The sequence below is a fragment of the Bos javanicus genome, chromosome 9 (assembly GCF_032452875.1).
Source record: "Bos javanicus breed banteng chromosome 9, ARS-OSU_banteng_1.0, whole genome shotgun sequence".
Taxonomy (NCBI): domain Eukaryota; kingdom Metazoa; phylum Chordata; class Mammalia; order Artiodactyla; family Bovidae; genus Bos; species Bos javanicus.
The window spans coordinates 98,814,773-98,836,346 of NC_083876.1; the positions used below are offsets into that span (position 1 = coordinate 98,814,773).

Here is a 21,574-nt window from a genome sequence, read left to right on the forward strand (position 1 = left end):
TACAGAGCACTGCCTAAAAGAAAATGTTGGCCAGTTCTTTGTTTTCCAATAAAAGATTTATTGCCAATATGGAAACGTTGTCCTTAATTTTCTTCATCAGTGGGAATAGCTGGGCAGCCCGCCCTCATTTTTCAGTCATGTTTTATTTCACATTTGTACCGACTTGACACCACAGTTACATTTGCAACTCCTGAAAGCAAAGATGAAACTTTGTTCCTGCTTTTGTGTTGAGCTGTACAATCTATTTCTCTCCTGGCAACAGATTTTAAATCTCTCTTCCTCCCGCCCCCACCCCTTTTCTTCCTTTTCATGGGAACTGTTTGGTGAGCGCCGACAAAGCGCTGTGTGTGTGTTTTTTTCCCCCTTTGCCTGGTTTCTGTGTCGGTGTGTGCAGGCACGCATTCATTAACGTAATTCCTCAACGTCCAACAAGAGCGCATCATAAACCCGGGAGAAAAAAAGCCTCATAAATATTTAGATGCTCCTTCTACCTTCCAAACGAGAGTGAAAAAGCGTCTTTAGCGAGGAGTTGGTCTGGGTTAATCTGCATGTGAATCAAGAAGAGGGACAAAAGGATGAAAAGGTGATGGAAACTCGAATACAAACCCTCTGGTCTCCAGGGGGTCATTCATCTTGTTCATGTCGATACCCTGGCGAGGCTTGGCTTTTTTCTGCGCATGCGCAAACAGAGCGGTTTCCAAAGACAGCTGGCGCAGGGTGTGTGCTTTGTTCTGTCCTGTAGTTTTCTAAGCCACGAAATTGCTGGACACTTAATACTTGATTTCTTCATTCTTCGTCGTCGCTGCCATACATGGAACGATGCCTCTCTATTTAGTGATGTATGCAAATATACGAGGCGAGAAGTATGGACAAGATTTTTCTGCGTGGCAAAATATACGTGAAGCTTACCATCGTAACCTTTTTTTTTTTTTTAATGTGTACAATCCAATGGCATTGACCACAGTCACAGCCTTGTGTAACCGCCACCGCTGTCTATTTCTGGAACTTTTCATCACCCCAAACAGAAGTTCTGTACACATTAAACAACTCCAGACTCTCCCCTCCCCCAACATGAACAGCATTTTTTTTTTTTCCCCTTAAACTCCGTCCCTAAAGTCCCCATATAGAGTTAGAACTGGCACTCGATTTGGAAGGGACTTGGGTGTGCAAAGCACAGAAGAATGGAAGATAAAGAAGTGACATAAAGCTGGAAAAGTCTTTTCCCTTAAGTGTGATTTCCCTGAGCCAATGAACTCAAAGCCTGGGAAGGAATATGAGGAAAGAAAAGCTGGATGCCAAATGGCCTGTCTAGTTTTCACCAGAATGAAAGAAAATGATAGTGAAAAGTTAGCAGCTTCTGAAAACGCTCCATTTATTTTTCTAAGAAATTGGTGTAAGTAAAAATTTCAAAATAAAATTCAAAGGCAAAACCTTGTACTACCCGATATTATTTGAGACAAAAAACTGGATTTTATATTTTATAGAATTATTCCACCAAATATTGGGGGCATACTACACTTGACTGAAAACTGAAGTGAAGGCCAGGAAGATAACCAACTGTAAAAAATTCAATTAATTTATGTTGTTATTTCCCATTTTGCAAATCTCTGGGGTTGCAAATATGTTTCTTTAAATGAAAAACATACTTAGGTGTTATTGGTCAAATTCCGTTACAAGGTAACATATTATGCAGGAAATTTGCAATCCCAACCTCCAAATTCACCACTTATTTTACGAAATTTTTAATATAAGTTCAGTGCAATTAAAAAAATACATCTTGTAATAACCTATAATGCAAAAGAACTGAAAAAAAAAGACACATACATAGTCTTTGTGTGTGCATATATGTACATATAAACTGAATCACTTTTCTGTACACCTAAAACTAACAGAAAATTGTCAACCAACTAAACTTAATTTTTTTTAAAAAAATGTGGGCAGTCCAATTGAGTTTGTTTTAATGGCATCTTGTTTCTGTAGAACATAGAGACAGTCTCCCTAAGAATGAGTATGATCAGTTGAGACCACATGAAAGTGACTAATATTCTTCTTTCCTTAGTGGAAGTCATGCTTGTTACTATCACTAATTATTTAAGGAATTTTAATGTTTTATATAATGTGAAGATAGGATTATCATGAGGATTTTCAAGGCCAATGTGGGTGGGGGTGGTTGGAGAGAACCTGCAGAGTCAGAGGACCCAGGGAACCAGGGGAAGGGGTAACGCTGGTAAATTGGGAACTTGCAGTCATTACTATTATTTAATGGGGGGAAAAAAAAACCAGTTTCTAATTAGCTTAACCAAAAAGGCTCACTGATCAAGGTGACTGGGAAACACGAGTCAGACAATAACAAAGGCGGGAGCTCAAAGAGTGTAAGGAAGCGTTCTGCCATATTGGCGCACTCTCCGTGTGGGCATTTTTTTTGATGAGCTCTCTCCATGTAGCAGTTACCACTGCGGCCACTACTTCCCTAGACTATCCTCACCCACAACCACCAGGAGGTCCTGTTTTCCTGACGTTCCAGTGGGCATGGTGGTGATGATTGATTAGCCTGCCTTGGGTCCGGTGGTTCTGTGGGAAGGATGGGGAGTCCCGTGTGCCCTGCTGAGGGTGGCAGAGGTTTTAAACCATACCAAAATCACATACATTTCCCACTCTAGGAGGGGATCTTCACGGAAAGGTGGAGATGGGGAGAGGAAATATGCTGAGTAGACAGCTACTGCTCCAATAGTTCACTACAAAATCGATCCTTCATTGAGCTCAGTATTCGTGAGCTGTATTGGTAAGGACGAGCTGGGATGCTAGCCAAATGGACATTAATTTAACTACAATAAAAATGTCTCCTTTCTAGGTAACAGAATTGTGCAGGTGAAGAGGTCTGTTGAAATGGCCCTTCTCCAGGCAGTGCTTTTAGGACGCATACCTTCAAGTGTCCATCCACAGGCCCCAGAGGGACAGACGATGGTGGAGGACACCCCTCAGCTCATATTCTAGAGACGAGAACTCAGTCATATGGCCACATGTAGCTTCAAGAGCGGTGGGAAGTGTAGATGAGCTGTGTGCCAAGGAAGAAGAGGAAGTCATTTTGATGAGCCGCTGCTGATGTCTGCTCATCAGTCACCACTGTCCTACACATTAGCTGCAGACACAGACACGTGTAGTGACCTAAACCAGGCAGTTACTTCGTTCTTACTCTGTGCCAGGGGTCCTTTCAGGGGCTTTGCATGTATCAACTCACACCTTCTCCCTCATCAGCCTGAGACGAAGAAGCAGAGGCACAAGGGAGGCTACCGACTTGCCCAAGGTCGCAAAACAAGAAACTGTTGGAACCAGGATTTGATACAAACAGGTTAACGACACAGGTGATGTTTGTAAAAGTTGTGCAGGGAAACAGTGCAAGTCATGAGGCTCCAGAAGGCTCTTTCCTACTGAGTCCACAGGACTGCTGTGGGGGCCTGGATCCCTTCGTTAAATCAGAGCACTTGTTGAGCCAGCCAAGTTCACACCAGGGCGGGATGAACCGTCAAGGCTGCCTGCACAGGTCACCTTCCCAAGGGACCACCTTTCCACCGGGATCTGCGTACCCTTCCCGTCCCGGGCCTCAGGCTGAGTTCGTCGCTCCCTGCTCCACGTCCTGAAGGACTTCAGTCATGATCCCACCAAGAGCCCGTTGCTTTGTAGCTGTTGACTCCTCCCTTTTGCCACCGTGTAAATGTCTGGAATGCAGAGACACTGACTCACTTTGTCTCAGCGACAATGCGTTGTATCAATGCATGAAACAGAGAAACGTGCCCTAACAGTGGTAACTGGATGTTGACAATAATTCTAATAGCCAAGGTGTATTGAGAGATGCTTTCTTCCCAGCATGGCTGAGGGCTCCATCATCATTGTCTCCCTTTATCTGCGTGGTAATACTCTGAAAAGTGAAAGTGAAGTCACTCAGTCCTGTCCAACTCTTTGTGACCCCATGGACTGTAGCCTACCACACTCCTCCGTCCATGGGATTTTCCAGGCAAGAGTACTGGAGTCGGTTGCCATTTCCTTCTCCAGAGGATCTTCCTGACCCAGGGATCGAACCGGGGTCTCCCGCGTTGTAAGCAGACACTTTACCGTCTGGGCCACCAGGGAAGTCCTAACACTCTGAAGGGGGTATTGTCAGGGTCCTCCTTTTGCAGCCGAGGAGACTGAGCATCACTGAGCTCATGGGGTCTGCCCGACATCACAGCAGAGCTGGAGGTTGTCATCACAGCATCACCCTGCTGGGCTAGCTTGGGTCATGGAGATGCCCCAGAGAAGCAGGGAAGCAAGTGCAAGGTCAGTGAAGAGGGTCCAGCGGGTAGTCTGGGGTTTGTGTGTGTGTGTGTGGGGTGGTGCGGTAAGGCTAGATCCCCATGGCTTCCACCAAGAGGGGCTCCATTAGGGACCCCGGTGGCAGACTGAAAGTCAGAACTGGCAGCTTCAAGCCCAAGGGAGAAGCCTTGGAGGGGAAGGAAGACAGGAGACGGCGGGGGTCAGAGAGTGGGCCTGGACTCCCCAGGCGCTAGGGCAGCACCCCCAAAATGAGAAGGTGTCCTGGGGACTGCCCCTCTGGGAGAGATTAACAAGCACGTTCTGGAAGTCTCAGAAATGGTTGACCCAGGTCTTCATTGAAATGTAAATGAGGTCAGGCTCTGAACTCCTGGTGGACTTTTCTGAGAGTCTCTCCCAACCTTGTAATTTTCCCGTTTGTAAGTTTTACGATGACCTTTCTGTAATGAAGACTCCTTCGTGCTTTTCCTAATTGGTGTTTGTTTTGGAGGCCGCGAGCCCAAGGGGAGGTTGAGAGCTGTGCTGTGCTCTGTGGACCCCCGGGAGGACGGCTGGAGCTGGTGGAGGAGCAGGGAGGAGCTGGACAGCAGAAGTGAGAGGCCTCGATTCCAGGGGAGGAGACAGGGGGACAGGTGGGGCTGAGGGGCCGGCTGGGGACACAGGGGATGGGGTGGTGGGGTGGGGGCTGGTGCTCTTCGGCCACTTCTAGGACTCACCTCTCAGACCCAGGACGCATCTGTATCATGGCGGATTTCACGTCGGTATCAGGCAGGAGCCAGAGCATGCACTTACCTCTTTATTACAAGTGCAGTTGACAGTAAATTAGGAGGGAAAGACACAAGCTTTGCAAATCTCCTTTGAAAGGATTTGGGGATCAGAGACACGGGACAGCTGAAATCACCTGAGGCTTAGCGTCACAAAGCGGGAAGTTCTGTTCTGTTCGCAGAGGTGGGGACGGGGGGCACTGTTCCACAGGAACTGCTGGACCCTGGACGCTTCTGGCTGCTATGCAGATGAGGCCCAGGCAAAACCAACAATGAGGTTTAATTAGCATGAAGATCTTCCTTTGGATGCTTAGGAGGGAGAACATATAGTGAATGACAGCATTTTTCTTTTTTAGTCTTATGAGGTTGATCACCAATTTAATAACTAGACTCCAATAAGAAATGACAGGTCTGAGGACCCTTTTATTTTTTTCTTTTCAGAAATGCTTTCTAATATGTTGCTATCGTTAACTGGGACCTTTTCCTCAACAGTGTAGATCTCACCAACATTTTCAGTAACAGTACAGAATCTTGAAGTCCTCTGAGCCACTTCCAACCAACTTGAACTTGAAGGTCTATGGGAAGACCACAGCCACTGGGGCACTCTGGGGTTGAGAGTCGGATGGGCTGAAGACTGAGCTAGCAGGCAAGGACTGGTAGTTTTGTGTTTAGAACTTGAAAAATAAAACTGCTGTTCAGCTCATTTCCTGGCAGATTTGCCTTTTGGAAGTTGTTTCCTCGGTTTCTTTTCTTTCTCATGCCAGTGCCCTTTCCTGCCTTTATAGAATGATGTCGTTAATGAATGCTGTGCAAAGTTGAGACTCCTGAAGACGGTTCAAATGAAGGATCAATGACAGTGACAAATCTTCCATTAAGGATTTTTTTTTTTTTTAAAAAAAGCTATATTTGTTGGAAACCCAGCAGAGTTTCCCATCTAGAAAATGCAATGATAGACACTGAGAACAAAGTTATGGGATGCACACATTAGGGTGCCAACATGCATAACTTAAGTCACGAATAGAAGATTCTATGACATCCTACCAACAAGTTTCACAATTAAAGTAACTCATGGCACCTCTGAGACCGTGTGGACAGGTGGCTGGGGTGACAGGAAGTGACCCTCTGACCAAGATGACAGAGAAAACAAGAGAAGGCGCAGGCAGAAAGGCAAGACATTGAACTCGAGACTGAATGGGGCACGGGCCCCACCGGAGAGAGGGCTGAGAGCCCTGAACCCAGATCTGTGTCATCTGCAGGACAGCTCAGTGATGTGGTCGAGATTTTGCCTTGGGAAAGTCTGGTCTGAAAATAGGAGACTTAAGTTTTTTGCTGTGGTCTATAGCTTGACCCTCGCTTAGTGCATAATTGTTGTATACTAGTTACAATAAGCCAGTTTTATAAAACTAGATATCCAGAGGAAAATTCTTATCAAGCCCTTATAACGTCAGGGATCCAGTTATAGTTCAGACTGACTCACACCCCCTAGGAATCTATTGATAATAACTCTGGCCCTCCTGGTAATAAGAAAACATGATGATGCAAATGTAAATTTTGTTCGGCATTAGTATCACAAGGGGCATGAGATTCACTGTGAAGCCAGACTCACAATTATAACATTGTCTATCTGAAAGATTCTTTTTTCAGCCACCTTGATTCATGTGTCCTGGCCTTCACTCTGAAATGATGCGCTGGAAACCATTTGGCTACATTAGGCTACCCTGAAAACCTCTTAAGAGAAAGTGTTCGCTCCACTGGTAAACTGCTTGGAGGCTATACACACAGCCTGGGGCTGAGTGAAGGTGACTGATCCATGGGATTCTCCAGGCAAGAATACTGGAGCTGGTTGCCATGCCCTTCTCCAGGGGATCTTCCCGACACAGGGATCGAACCCAAGCCTCCTGCATTGCAGGCAGCTTCTTTACTCTCTGAGCCACCAGGGAAGCCCTACAGATTCCAGGGCAGTGGACATCCTGGTCTCAGAGATCTAGTCTGGCTGACGCTGAGGCTCCTGGAGGTTCACTTGCAGAGGTCAAGTGCACCTCCGGGAACCCAGTACTGCCACGGTCTTCCCGTTGCTTCAAGTGTGATCGGATAGACTGGCTTGCAGTGGCCACCTGTGAGTGTTTGCCTCCTCCCACCCTACTTGGCGATTTTAAGTTCCTCAAAACATGAACTATTTTTTTTTTTGCCCTTGATGTCTGATTTAAATAACGAGGGTGGTATTCATTGCTTTGCTTAGCGATGTCTGCTGGGACATAAGGAAGCATGGTTTTGCTTAGCGGGAGGGTGGGGCAGACGCCCCTACTCCTTCACTCAGCTGTGCCTGCTGGTTCGAGCCACCCATGCTGGGCACCGGAGAAAGCCCCTGACCTGGCCCCGTGCATCCCAACAGTTGCCCAGACCTCACATTTTAAGCCCTGGGCCGGCCCTCAACTGTCAGTGGAATGGAGGTTGCTGCAGGTACCGTGGGAGCTCCTGCACTTTCCCGCCAGAAGGCAGGATCTTCCCAGGTCCCTCCTCTAACTCCAGCCTGGGGGGGGACCCGGAGACAGGGTGGGAGGGGACAGCGCCTCCTCTCCCCCATCTGCCCTACTGCTGCAGGGCTGTTTCTACCAGGTCTGGGAGAGCATGGAGGCCCCGGGCCAGCTCTGGATCTCCCGGCTTGCAGCTGACAACCCAGGCAGCCGGGGATCAAGGCTCCTTTGCGTCAGGTTATTTGTCCTTTTGCTCCCTAGTGTCAGCAGTCCTGGGAACAGGAAACGGTTTTGTGCAATGGGAAGTGACAGGAAACTGGTGACCGACGACTTTTGAGCTTGCAGATACAGTTTCAATGTGCACGGAGATACTGACACACATTCCGAGACACATGTGCATGGATAAATAAGAGCTAAATCTAGACCTTACTCTGCTCAGGTTTTAAGGTGGTGCTGTTTATTGACAGCTTCCTGTGCTCTTGGGAATCTGCTAGGCCCTTCAGTCCTTCACAGAATCCTGACAACTTCCCTGGGTTCCACGGTCTGCTTTTACAGGGGAGAAGAGAGTCCGAGGCAGCTGACGTAGTCGCTGCTAAGTGCCAGGACGTCCTCGGCTCCTGGTCTAGACGCCTGTCCTCAGCTGCCTCCTCTAAGGGCTGGCAAACTTCAGGCTGAATGTTCTGGGGCGTGTTGCACTGCATGGGGGTGAAAGAATTCCTCCAAATCATCCGTGAGAAGAGCGTTCCCATGGCTCGGCAGGTCACTCCATGGCCGGGCAAGGTATTGTGATTTCGTATGTTCACTGTGCAGAAGGAAGTACTTCTCAGGCCCCCACTGGCATCGTCTTGAGTCTAGAGATGAAAGGCCTCTATACCCCGACCAGGCCCGGAGCTCGCAGCCCAGACAGGGAGATGGCCAGCTCCTCCCATTCTGCTTGGTGTCCACTCTGAAGCTCCAGCTGAGTGGCCAGGCCGTGGTGATTAAGTGAAAGCATGCCTTCCTGGAATCAGGCCCTACACAGGCTGAAATGCAGAGACCTGGTCAGCTGCGGGGGAGGAGAAAGTCAAGTCCGGCCATCGGTCCTGGAGGTCAAGGAGCCTGGTGCAGGGAAGGGCCTGGGGCTTCCACTCACCAGCAGCCAGGCGGCTGGAGAGGAGGCTGGTCCCCAAGGTGGGTGGTGGATTACCGCTGGCCTGTCCACTGATGGGACAGCTTATGAGAGTGCCTCTGAACCCCGTGAACCCGAGTCTTTCTTCCCTTTCCTCATTTCACAATTTAACAGTTTCGTGTTCTCGATTCCCTCCTTATATTCTCTCTGCTTTCCTGATAGCATTACCTGGATGGGGAGATGACGGTAGCCCCGCCCACTGTGTGCCACCAAGCCGGCCGGCAACTTCCTGCTCCCACTTCATTCCAGACGCAGATAGAAACTGGTTTTAGAACTTCGGGGACAAAACATGTTACTCAGTTCACTACGCTATGTTTTATTTCCACCTAGAAATGATGCCTCCTGCCAGTGGATATGAAGAAAATGTCACTGTAATTAATGCCAGTTAATCAAGTTGGTGGCCCTTGAAGATCTATAAAAGGGAGCTGAGACACAGTTTTACACGTGGATTTGAATAGAGTATTTAGGAAACAGTAAATGCTGTCATCATCAGCCTGACTTTGGACAGTTTAGCCAGGGTATGTGAATGGCCCTATAGGACTGGAGAGAAAGCCAGGCAGCCGTACTTCTTTGGTGGGAAATATAAAGAGTTCACCATAAAGAGGATGAGTCATCATTTTTAATCTCTGGAAACCTGTTTCTGCAAGCATTATTTGGTGAAAAGTAGAAAATAAGACTGAAGACTTTGGTATTTCATTGTAACCCAGTAAATATGATTTCTAGAAATCTTCTAATTTTGGATATGTGCTCAAAGAACTTATGCATATTTTAGACAAAAAAACTATCCATTTTAGGTGCAGTTAGTAGAAACTAGCAAACTCAAGCTTAATGGACATGAAGATGTGAAGCAAACAACCAAATAAGCTGACACAAATAGAGATGATATTGAAAATGTTTTTAACAACTGGTATGGCAGGTGTGCAGATGAGCTCAGAGCCTGCTGGCCAGGTGGGAGCAGGGTGCCAGGTGTCAGGATCGGGGATTCTTGGGGGTTCTGGGAGAAGGGCTCGGTCGTGTGGCTAAGAGCTCAGAGCAGTAACTACGCTCTAATGGGTACTGAATATCAATGTTGCCAATAATTGCTTTTTTTTTTTTTAGTGTATTAAAATTTTTTGTGAATAATTGCTTTTAATTTTACATCTAAATAAAGTTAAAGTGCCTCTGATAAAATATCATTGCTATACAAGTCCTTCAATATTAAATCAAGAGGTACCACAGATTCAGGGGACCGTGGATGCTATGGGCCCATTGTCCCAAGCGGTCTGTTTCTTGCAGACTGAGACCATCTCACACTCTAGGAACCGTTGCATCACATTACAAAAGCTCTTCCCACAGTGGCAGACACTGTGGCCCCTCCCTGTACTTCTGTTTCCTCGGTCACCCAGGGCAAGGATTTTCAGATGCTACTGTTTACTTAGGTAATTATTCTGGGGTGTGAGGAGATTAACAGCTGCTTGCCTTCTCTGGAGCTCAAATATGTCTGTGTTTCTTTTTGTTTGTTTGTTTTATTCAAACAAATAATTATTGAAAGGAGATTACTTGTAAAGCATTTAAAAAGCAGAAAGAGCAACAGGCCTTGAAGTCTACCCTCTAGGAATTTTTATGTTCTCCTAGTGTAAGTCTTCCACTAGGAACGCTAGATGCAAGTTTTTAGTGTTCTGCTTTTATTAAGTTGTAACACGATTTTTAAAAAGGAGAAGATTTGGTTTTAACCCTTTGGAAATTATAAAAATAAGGCTTTCAGTCAAATGCATTGTATTGTTTAAGGGAAACAAAAACCCATACATATAATTTTATTTCAACGAGGAGTACAAAATTGGACAGCTAAGATTTTAAAATACATTTTTTATTGCTGTTGCGAGACTACCCATCTGTACACGGGGTTATCCTAGCACAGAAATTAAATTACAACAAAATACTTGTGGATGTGGATGAAAACACCTTATACAGAGTCACAGGATTTCAGAACTTCTAAAGACTTCCAAGATCACTCAGTGCAACTCTCAGGGACTGAGCATCTCCTTCAGTGCCACACAGCTCCTTCGGCTACAACTGAGAAAGCCTTTTTATACCCAGCCCAGCATTCCTTTCTCTATGTGACACCAGCAGTATTTCAATTAGACAGAAGAACTTGACGTTTGAAAAGCTTCAGTATCACTATTGGTTAGAATACTGAAAAAAGACAGGCAGAGTTAGAAGACGACAGCATTTTAGCCATGAATAGACACACTTCTCAGGGCACCCAAATGTAAGTTGTAAGAGGGGGCAGCAGGGTGCTGGAGGAAGTCACTTGGGACTTGGAAGGTCTGGTTTGAACATTGTCCCCAGAATTGTCCCCTTGTTGTGTGACGAGTCATGTCATTTTGTTAACTCTCTGAGCTGCTGGTTCTTCGCTATGAAGTGGGGGTAAGACTCAGTTCAGAGCTGCTATGGACTTAGCGAGGTAGTAACTGAAGTGCTTGGCACTCCCTAGGGATTCAGTAAACATCAGCCCTCTGTCTCCCTGGTCCCACTGGGAGCTTAGAAGATACAATATGTGGACTCTGTTGGGTGGGGGATGATTTGGGAGAATGGCATTGAAACATGTATAATATCATATAAGAAACGAATCGCCAGTCCAGGTTCGATTCAGGATACAGGATGCTTGGGGCTGGTGCACTGGGATGACCCAGAGGGATGGTATGGGGAGGGAGGTGGGAGGGGGGTTCAGGATTGGGAACACGTGTACACCTGTGGTGGATTCACGTTGATATATGGCAAAAACCAATACAATATTGTAAAGTTAAAAAAAAAAAAAGAAAATACAATACGGAAGAGAGAAACTCTGGAAAAACAGAACATTTAGTCTACCATCAGTTGAATTTCAGTAAAGGATAATGGCATTTGACTAAACGGCTGGGATGTGAGTAGGCACACTTCCCATGCTCCTAAAATGTTCACTCACACGAGCTATTTAAAACTTAATGCAGAGATTAGGAGTTACACAGTATCCGTTCAGTATGTCAAAAAAATTTAACCACAGATTCATCCTGAAGGAACCAGATCCTAAAGAACAACACATGAACCCAGTCCAGGGACACTACGGAAATCATTTTGCAATCATAAAATCTTGAAGGTCGGAAAGGTGATCAAAACGCTACGGGTATTTAATTCACTCCCATAACCCTGTAATTAACAGACAATTGTTTTTTAGTTAGTGTCTGTCAAAATATGGAATGAAGATTGGATTTCATGGCACAACGGCCTGCATCTTGGCTGGGAATGGTTTTACCTCTAAAGTTTCCTTCAGGGTCAAATGAGTAGAAACCTGATACCACCGGCTAACATTTAACCCCAGCAGAGGTTTAAACTCAGTGTTAGTATTACATCTTCAAGGATCTTAGTGGTTTAAAAGGTGGCACAGTTAACATTAGATGGGAGTAGTGCCTTCATTTTACAAATGCTATATTTATGCTAAGAGATATAAATATGCCTCACTGAAGGAATCCACAGTACCATTTTATTGATTTTTTTTTTTTTTTTTGTATTAAAAACAATTCCCAAAGCTCTTCTCTAGGAACACACTCGGAGAAGGCAATGGCACCCCACTCTAGTACTCTTGCCTGGAAAATCCCATGGATGGAGGAGCCTGGTGGGCTGCAGTCCATGGGGTCGCTAAGAGTCGGACACGACTGAAGCGACTCAGCAGCAGCAGCAGCAGCAGCAGCAGGAACACACTAGCTTGATACTCAAGGCCAACCCCAGTCGGGCACCTCCTGTTTTTTACGGAAACTCCTACTGTAAAGTCTGTAAGTCCATACTTTCCCATTTTCAAAGTTTTTCTTTATGCCCTCCCTCAGTTCTGTTGCTCTGCCCCAAGCAAGACAGCAGACTCAGCTCCCCATGCTGCTGCTGCTGCTCAGTCGTGTCTGACTCTTCTCGACCCCATGGCCTGTAGCCTATGGGGACAGGCTCCTCCGTCCGAGGGATTTTCCAGGCAAGAGCACTGAGGTGGGTTGCCATTGCCATCTCCGTCCCATGCAGACTCACTTAGGTACTCATTTCCATTTGTAAGGCATCGTGTCTTAAGCATCCGCTCTGTTTTGGTTAACTTTTCATATGTATGTGATATTAGCTCCCAGCTTAGTCTGTAAGCCCCTTAGGGTTAATGACAGGTATTCGCTCAGTCCTGCCCGACTCATTGTGACCCCATGGATAGTAGCCTGCACCAAGCTCCTCTGTCCATGGGATTTTCAAGGCAAGAGTTCTGGAGTGGGTTGCCATTTCCTTCTCCAGGGAATCTTCCCAACCCAGGGATTGATCCCAGGTGTCTCTCATTGTAGACAGACGCTTTACCGTCTGAGCCACCAGGAAGTCTCATTTAGATATAACGGGGACTCAAATATTCGTTAAGATAGTCACGCTTAAAATGTGTCATTTTCAACCTTTTAAACAGCAGCTGATAAACCATCTCACAATTTAAAAGGATACTAAAAAAATCTATTCAGGTGATAAACTTTACAAAGATGTTGGAAAAAGTCCATTCCCTTTTTGGACAATCTAAGGACTAAGACTTTTAAAAACAGAACATTTAGGACAAAAAGCCGTCAGAGGCTGATGCTTAAAGTCTGAGAAGCATTTTCGTTCCTGTGAGAACTCCATGGTGCTGATGAAAAAAATACTATAACTTTCTATTTTGAACCGTCAAGAATGGCAACAAATATTGCCAAATTTAGGAGAACAGAAAGTGTATTTCCACCCATGGTTAATTACTGATAGATGTGGCACATTTTCAGTGTCAATGTATTAGATGACGTGGGCCTCCAGGGCGGCTCAAACAGTAGAGAATCTGCCTGCTTCTCAGGTGGTGCCAGTGGTGAAGAACCTGCCTGCCAACGCAGGACACGCAAGAGACTCGGGTTTGATCCCTGGGTCGGGAAGGTCCCCTTGAAAAGGAAATGGCAACCCACTCTAGTATTCTTGCCTGGAAAATTCCATGGACAGAGGAGCCTGGTGGGCTATGGTCCATGGGGCTGCAAAGAGTGGGACACGACTCAGTGATTGAGCAATAACAATATTAGATGACATTTCTCACAGTGAAAAAAGTTTTATAAGGATCTTCAAATAGGAGCTCACCCATACATATATTGTAACTTTCTGTGTAACATACGAATATGTTGTATCTTATTATGAATATCAAAAAGATGTTTTTGTAATAATATAGTGTTTTCCACTGGAGAAGGCAATGGCACCCCACTCCAGTACTCTTGCCTGGAAAATCCCATGGGCGGAGGAGCCTGGTAAGCTGCAGTCCATGGGGTCGCTAAGAGTCGGACACGACTGAGAGACTTCACTTTCACTTTTCACTTTCATGCATTGGAGGAGGAAATGGCAAGCCACTCCAGTGTTCTTGCCTGGAGAATCCCAGGGACAGGGGAGCCTGGTGGGCTGCCGTCTATGGGGTCGCACAGAGTCGGACACGACTGAAGCGATTTAGCAGCAGCAGCAGCAGTTTTTTCCACATTAAGTTTTAGCTGTTTAAGCTACTGCAAGGCAAACAATGTATTCCAGGAATTTCTGTTGCTCCCTGTACTTGTCATTTGTTGTGTAATTAATGGTGTAATACACATCAAATATGCGCAAGATTGGAGTCTGAGATAAAAGGAAGAGCTACTGTGGATACTGGTGGACAGGTGGGAGGCCTCACCCTGTCTGGACCCAATTCTGCCCTGTATGGTCCAGCTACTTAACTGCTCTAAAGCACTCTCTCTCCTTTTGAAATCTGGCTATTCACACCCACCCCAGATGTTTGCTCTGTGGATTACAAGAAATAATGTAGGTAAGGGTTTTGCATAGTTCCTGGTGCCTAACAGGTACTTAATATTTTTTGGAACATATTTTTAATCTGCCTACACGTACATTCAGTCTTGAAGGGTTGGGAGTTCCAAACAGAACAAAGTAAAGTCTTTGCTCTCAAGGAGCTCACAGTGTAGGGGGAGGGGACAGACAAATTTAACCATAGGAAGACAGTGTCATGTAGGTATGTGAGAGTTGGACCACAAAGAAGGCTGAGTATGGAAGCATTGATGCATCTGAGCTGTGGTGTTGGAGAAGACTCTTGAGAATCCCTTGGACTGCAAGGAGATTCAATCAGTCCATCCTAAAGAAAATCAGTCCTGAATATTCATTGGAAGGACTGATGCTGAAGCTCCAATACCTTGGCCACCTGATGGGAAGAGCAAGCTCATTGGAAAAGACCCTGATGCTGGGAAAGATTGAAGGCAAAAAGAGAAGCAGGCAACAGAGGATGAGATGGTTGAATGGCATCACTGACTCAACAAACCTGAGTTTGAACAAGTTCTGGGAGATGGTGAAGGACAGGGAAGCCTGGTGTGCTGCAGCCCATGGGGTCTCAAGGAGTCAGACATGACTGAGAGACTGAACAGCAACAAAGACAGTGTCAGATGGAAATAAAAGCCATGAAAAGAATTATAAGAGGGGTGGATGGGTAAGCAGAGAGCAAATGGCAGGTGTGTGTGTCTTAAATACATGCATACACTATTTTATACAGGGTGGCAAGGGAAGCCTTCTCTTGTAAGTCTTGAGAAAAAGTGTATGGGGGGCGGTGCTTAGAGATGTGTGGGAAAAACTCAGCAAGGAGAGCAAACACTGAAGCAAAGTCCTGGAGTAGAAGGACTTTGAACAGAAGGGACTAGGGGCTGGAAGAGCCCAACACAAGGTCACCAAGGCAGCAGGAGCCGAGAGCACCTGGACCCACAGGCCTCTGTAAGATCTTTGGGCTTTTTGCATCTGTGGTGGGGGGACCACTGAAGAACTGTGGGCAGAAAAATTATCTTCAAAGATTTGAAAAGGCAGAACAGAGTAGCTATTGTCAAATGGTGTAACCATAAGGGATTTGATACATAGGAAATGAATACTGTCTATCACTGTTCTTTAACTCTGATGTGGTTCATCTAGACTGTAAGAACCAGTTAGTCATATGAAACTGCAGTTTCTATGGGTCAAAAATGGTGGACACCATCAAAAGTCCCAACCTTATTGGATAGGGTTAGTAAAGGGGCACAGAACACAGGCTTTAGAATACAATATAACTGGATTTGAATTCCACACCTAGGACTCATGAGCTATAACCTTGGGCAAGATATTTAATCTCCTTCTTCTTGGGTTTCCCCTTATGTAAAATGGGGCTAATAGCATAACCTAAGTTACAAGCCTGAACTAAAAATTAAATGAGATATACATTCAGCACAGGGCCTGGGAGCCTAATAAAGAAGTGAACAGATTACAGAGACTGAACATTTTACACTAAAGTCAAATGAATAACTGAGTACCAAAACCCTTCCCAACTATCATTCTGCCGGCCACTAAGGAAACACACCTTACCTTAGCTTTTGAAGAGACAACAGGTTTTGATTAAATTACCATGCCCTGCATTTAGAATATTCATCCTTTAATAGATAATTAGGTGAATATTCTTGGCAACCCACTCCAGTCTTCTTGCTTGGAGAATCCCTGCGGACAGATGAGCCTGGCCAGGCTACAGTCCATGGGGTTGCAGAGAGTGGGACGGGACTGAGCAACTAAGCACAGCGCAGCTCAGGTCAATCTTCAATAGCTCCACTAACAATGATGGGTGTTGGTGAACTTAAAATATTTCAGTTTAATGTTTACAACTTTGTCTAGCAAAGCAATTCCATTTCCTCTATCGACTTAGCTTGATTTCAAAAGCAAACTCACTTTATGCTTTTTAAATGAATAGGCCAGAAGCTACTTGCCACTCTAGTTTTTGAAATTCATTTAATAGTTTCAATACAACTCAAAAAGTGTTCCTCAGAATCTTAAACAAAATTCTATGGAAAAAAACAAAAAAACACCCAACAAACCCACTTACTTAGAGCACGGTGGACATGACTACGGCCATGAAACTATTTCAGCACATGTCACTCATACAACGGTCGGTTTTTGTATACATTATTTTGTACACATTATCAATTGAACATGTCATAAAGGGCTTGCAATAAAATGCAGATACACATTTGGTGGCTGACCACATTCTGCAAGCCAAATTTTTTGAACGGCAGTGTGGCAGTTCAGAAAATTCCTTCCCAAAGAAATAAAAATGTTTGAAATGTACTCTAACCGCAGGAAAATCCTCCTTGCCCAGTGTACGGTTATTTCTGCATGTGTGCAAGTACCAGTGTTGACTTTGCGCTTTTCCAACTCAGGCACCCGCTCCTCGGTTCGCCTCGCCATCGCGGCTGCATGGGATCATTACTGGACACCGAAGCCGTCGCGAAGCGCTGCAGACGGCGCTCCCGATCTGCTCCGGACTCGGCCCCGGCGGTGCGCGCGCCTCGCCGCAGCGGCTCAGGGGAGGGCTGGGGGCCACGGAAGCGCGGACGTCCCCCACGCCCGGACCGCGCCGCACCGCCCCGGCTACGCCGTCTGGGGGGCCACGGACGCCCACGGTGGAGGGGAACCCGCCGCGCGACCCCCGAGGCCGGAGGCGACCGCGAGGAGCCCGGGGGGATCGCTGTGCGCGCCCACCGTGTACCCGTCCCGGCGCAGGACGGCCCGGGGGCCGGGAGCGGAGACTACGCTACGTCGCCGCCCCCGCGGGCCCGACGGCCGGACCACCGCGCGGTGGTAGCGATGGTGGGGGTTCCCCACACCTGGCCCCCTAGCCACCCTGGCACGCGGCCCTCCCCCTCCCCCTCCCGGGGCGCGCCCCCTCCCCGGCCCCGCCCCGCCCCACGCAGGCGCGCGGCAGGCCCCGCCCCTTCCCCCTTGGCTCGCGGGGCCCTGTTGGGGGCGGGGCGACCCTCGGAAGGGGCGTGGCCGCCGGCCTCGACGCACGCACGCACGCGCTCTCGGGCCTCACGGCTACGTGTCGGGCCACGTGACGCCCACCCCGAAAGTCCCCCAGTGAAGCAACAGGACGTTAAAAAAAAAAAAAAAATTTGTTTTGGGGGGGGGGGGGGGGGAGGGTGGCTGAGTGGCTTTTAAAAAACCTATAGTAACGGGGGAAGGGGACGGGGCCGTGCGGCGGCGAGCGCGGCCCTGACACGCCGTAGCCCGTCCCGCTGGAAACCCACTCCCCCTAACGCCAGAGTCCGACCGCGCCGCCAAGAAGAGCCGGCCCGGCGGCACCCCCTCACCCCCTACACGCCCCAGTCCAAAACACCGCCGCCGCCCTCCCCTGTCCAGCGGCCCCTCCCTCCGTTCTCCGCTCGCCCGAAGCGGCGACCCTCCGGCCCGGCGCCCAGGCCGGGCTCGCCGTGCGCCGCCTCCGTCACGCCAGCCGCCGCCGTTCCCCTCAGGCCGCCTGAGGGAGACGGCGCGGCGGCGGCGGCGCCTGGGTCGGGGGCCGCAGGGGGCGGCGGGAGGAGGAGCGCGCCGGCCGGGCCCCGCTAACGGCCGCCCTGCGCGGCCCCGCCCGCCGCCCGCCCCCCGCCCCCCGCCCCCGGCCCTCCCCGCGCCGCCGCCCCTCCCCCCGCGCCGCCGCCGCCGCCGCCGCCGCTGGCAGCGCCGCCTGAACTGAGGCGAACTCCGCCGCCAAGTGAGTGAGGAGGAGGAGGCGGCGAGGAGGAGGAGGAAGAGGAGGAGCGGAGTCAGAGCGCGGCGGCAGCGGCAGCGGAGAGGCGGCCGCGGCGGGGACCAGCCCAGAGAGACCCCGAGCCCGCGGCAGAGGCGGCGGCGGCGGCCGAGCGGGCGCGACCAGCCGAGCGAGCGAGCGAGCGGGCGGGCGAGCGGCGGCGGCGGCGGCCCGGCTCCTCCTCGTCCGGCGCCGAGCGGCCCCGCGCCCGCACTCGGCCCGCGGAGACCCGCCTCCCGCCCGCCGGCCTCGTGAGGGACGCGCCGAGCCGGCGGCCGAGGAGCGGCGGCGGCGGGCCGGGAGCGCGTCGGGCCGCGGGCGGAAAGTGCCTGCGGGGGCGGGGAGAGCGCGGCGAGCGCGCGGTCCGGCCGCCCGGGCGCCCGGCGCGGGAGCGGAGCGGAGCGGGACGCCGAGTCCCGAGCGGCCGGCGGCCGGGGCTCCCCGCCCCTCCCTCCCTCTCCGGCGGCGGCGGCGGCGGCGGGCGGAGTGAGCTGCGGAGCCTGGAATATGGTGGGGGAAATGGAAACGAAGGAGAAGCCGAAGCCCACCCCAGATTACCTGATGCAGCTGATGAACGACAAGAAGCTCATGAGCAGCCTGCCCAACTTCTGCGGGATCTTCAACCACCTCGAGCGGCTGCTGGACGAAGGTGAGTCCTGCCCGGCCCGGCCCCTCGCGGCCCGCGCCCGGGCGGCGGCCCCTCTCCCCGGGACCCGACGCCCGCCGGAGTGTGGAGAGGGCGGGAAGGTCGCGCGGCCGCCGGCGGGGGGATCGTGCGCCCGGGGCCGGGGAGGCCCGGGCGGGGCGCACGGAGGCGGCGCCGAGGCCGGGGGGCGCGGGGCGGGCGGGCCGGGGCCGCGGCTCGGGCGGGACCCGCGGGCGGGACGCTCCCCTTCTACCCCGGGCTTCCTCACCCCGGCCCGGCCCTGCGCCGCTGCCGCCCCGGCGGGTGCGCTCGGGGAGGCTGCGGGGCCGCCGGCTCCCGGCCCGGCCTCGAGCTCCGCGACGGCCCCGAGCTCCGCGGGCCTCCCGGGGAGCAGCCCGGCCTCGCCCGCCTCGCGCCTCGCGGGCGCCTGAAGGACACCGGCCTCGGGGCCGCTGCCGGAGGGGCCACCCCGCCTCCGTCCCCCATCGGAGGTCCTGGCGGTTCCCCGAGTGGGGCTTGTGCTTTTGTTTTGGAAGTTTGCGCAGCTTGTAAATACTCGAGGGGACCGAGGACCGTGGGGCTGGGTGAATTGAAAGGCATCCCAGAGCCGACCGAAAGTACAGCCGCCGTAGCCGAAGGCGAGGACAAAATGACAGCGGAAAGCACTTTTCTGTCCTTTTGTTTGGGGAAGCGAGCCCCGTCGGGGAGTTTTAAGTTCACTTTCGGGGTGGGGGGGTGAACGCGAAATACCGCGAGGACGCGTGCGGGCGGCGTCCGACTTGGAGAGAACTTGGGCGGAGAGCTTTCCCCCGGGGCCGCGGCCGCCTCGGTGTGTAGGACAGGAAGCCGAGGCGCCCGAAAGGGCGAAGACGAAGCGAGCAAAAGTTTGCAGCAGGGCTTCGTCGGCGGAGAGCTGCGAAGAGCTGCGAAGAGCGAGGACCTCCGAGGACGTTCGTTCCGGCCGGCTCGAAGAGGGCTCGACCGAGGTCCGCCGGCGCGGCCGGGCCGGAGTGTCCCCGTCCGGGGACGTTTCCGTGGCCGCCAGGGGAAAGGCGACGACCACGAAGGGGGTCAGTTTTGAAAATCGAGTAGCGTCGAGTTTCTTTTTTTTTCTGCTTAGAAGCATCTCCTTGAGGACTGTTTGAAGAAAACGGAAAACTGCTGCATAGCGATGAACATTGGATTGTAGGTTTTTCGCAAGGATTTTGAGAGATTTTTACAACAGACCTGGGAGAAAGGAATCTGAAGGTTGGGGAGTTGGAATGTCACGCAAGAACAAAAGACCGGAAATATCTGCGTGATAAAAGGTGGTTGAAGAAGCATCCCAGGAGCTTTGGTTACCATGAAAGTCTCAGAAACAACTCGAAAGTTAGAAAACTGTTGGATATTACTGTGTACTGTTTTTTGTTTGTGTGTGTGTGCTTATATGTTAAACATATGGCAGTGGATAGATCTCATTGAGATGAGCTTTTTCCCCCCATAGTTGAAACAGCAAATCTGTTCATATCAAATTGTTCCGGGGAAAACTTGAGCTGTACCTTTAAGGGGTTCTGCTTTTCCTATTTGTGTTGGCATTTGAAAGATTGTGGAGGCAGAAAACTTTCTGGAATGTCAAAAAAAAAAAAAATTGTTGGAACTCTTAAATTGAGTATTTCCAATCGTGGGCGCTAAGGGGCGCCAGTTATTTTTTTTAAGCATAAGAGATGTTTGGAGCAAAATGTGTAACATTCTCAGTTACCTGACCTATATTAAATTTAGTTGAAACTTAAATCATAGTTTATTTTGTCATTCTGTGTCCGTATATATATTTGAAAACACTTCGGAACACTTTTATCACATTTCATGTGATTTCATGAATTCCACATGCGCTGTGGAAGTAATAACGCTATTTTTTCTTGGCACATTTTGATGCATTTAAAGTTTTAGTAGTATTCGTAAAAACTTTTGTTAAGCTTTTTCTTTAAGCCTAGTTGTATAGAAGAAATCCTTTATAGTCATTAAAGTGAAAATAGGCTTTGATTATATTAGGGTTAAAGTTAAGTTGAAGTCTGAATTAAAATGTTGGATTCAGTAAGACAGCATAGGAGATTACAAAAAGTTTGCAAATGTTTTCTCCTCATTTGTACTATTTGAAGTAAATAATTTTTCTCTGACTAGTTTTGAAAGGTTTGTAGTGTTATGTTGGTCTGAAATCTCTAAATGGTAATTGAAGTTGGTTCTAATCTTTGGCATGATAATTTTTAATCTTCTAAATCTAGAATTCCAGTTATGTCCATTATTTCTAACAAAGGTTGGTTTGTTCGTTTCTCTCTGTTTGGAAATAGTAATCGTTTGAGTTTTAAATGTTGTAAACCACTGGTTGAGGAGGAAACAGTCTAAGTAATATGTATTTTTTATTTTTATTATGGTTTACTTCATGTCTGTCTCAGTCTCTGTTGAGTTTTAGCCTTTTCAACTCCCCAGCATAAAGAATGCTCCTGTATAGTAGCTAGGATGTTTAAAAAGGGACAGCATAATGACTAGGAAGTTTGATTGTTTTTTATCAGACCAGTACAAACAGGGAGGGAAGGGGGTTATTCCTTAGTGTGGAATAAGCTGCTTCCTGTAATTGTTAGCCTT

The 21,574-nt window shown here is 49.1% G+C and overlaps 1 protein-coding gene across 13 annotated transcripts in view; it reads left to right on the forward strand.

The window, feature by feature from the left end:
- Positions 1–18,589: 18,589 nt before the first annotated feature.
- Positions 18,590–21,574, forward strand: part of QKI (QKI, KH domain containing RNA binding) — a 156,081-nt gene continuing 153,096 nt past the window's right edge. For 4 of the 13 annotated variants that reach the window (XM_061428510.1, XM_061428506.1, XM_061428507.1 and 1 more), the window contains exon 1: positions 18,730–18,958. In XM_061428510.1, the coding sequence (XP_061284494.1) occupies positions 18,817–18,958 (142 nt within the window). In that variant the 5' untranslated portion in view covers positions 18,730–18,816. Of the gene's footprint in view, positions 18,959–19,725; positions 20,263–21,574 lie in introns of those variants that run through there. The other 9 variants (XM_061428517.1, XM_061428519.1, XM_061428516.1 and 6 more) reach the window with 8 other exon arrangements.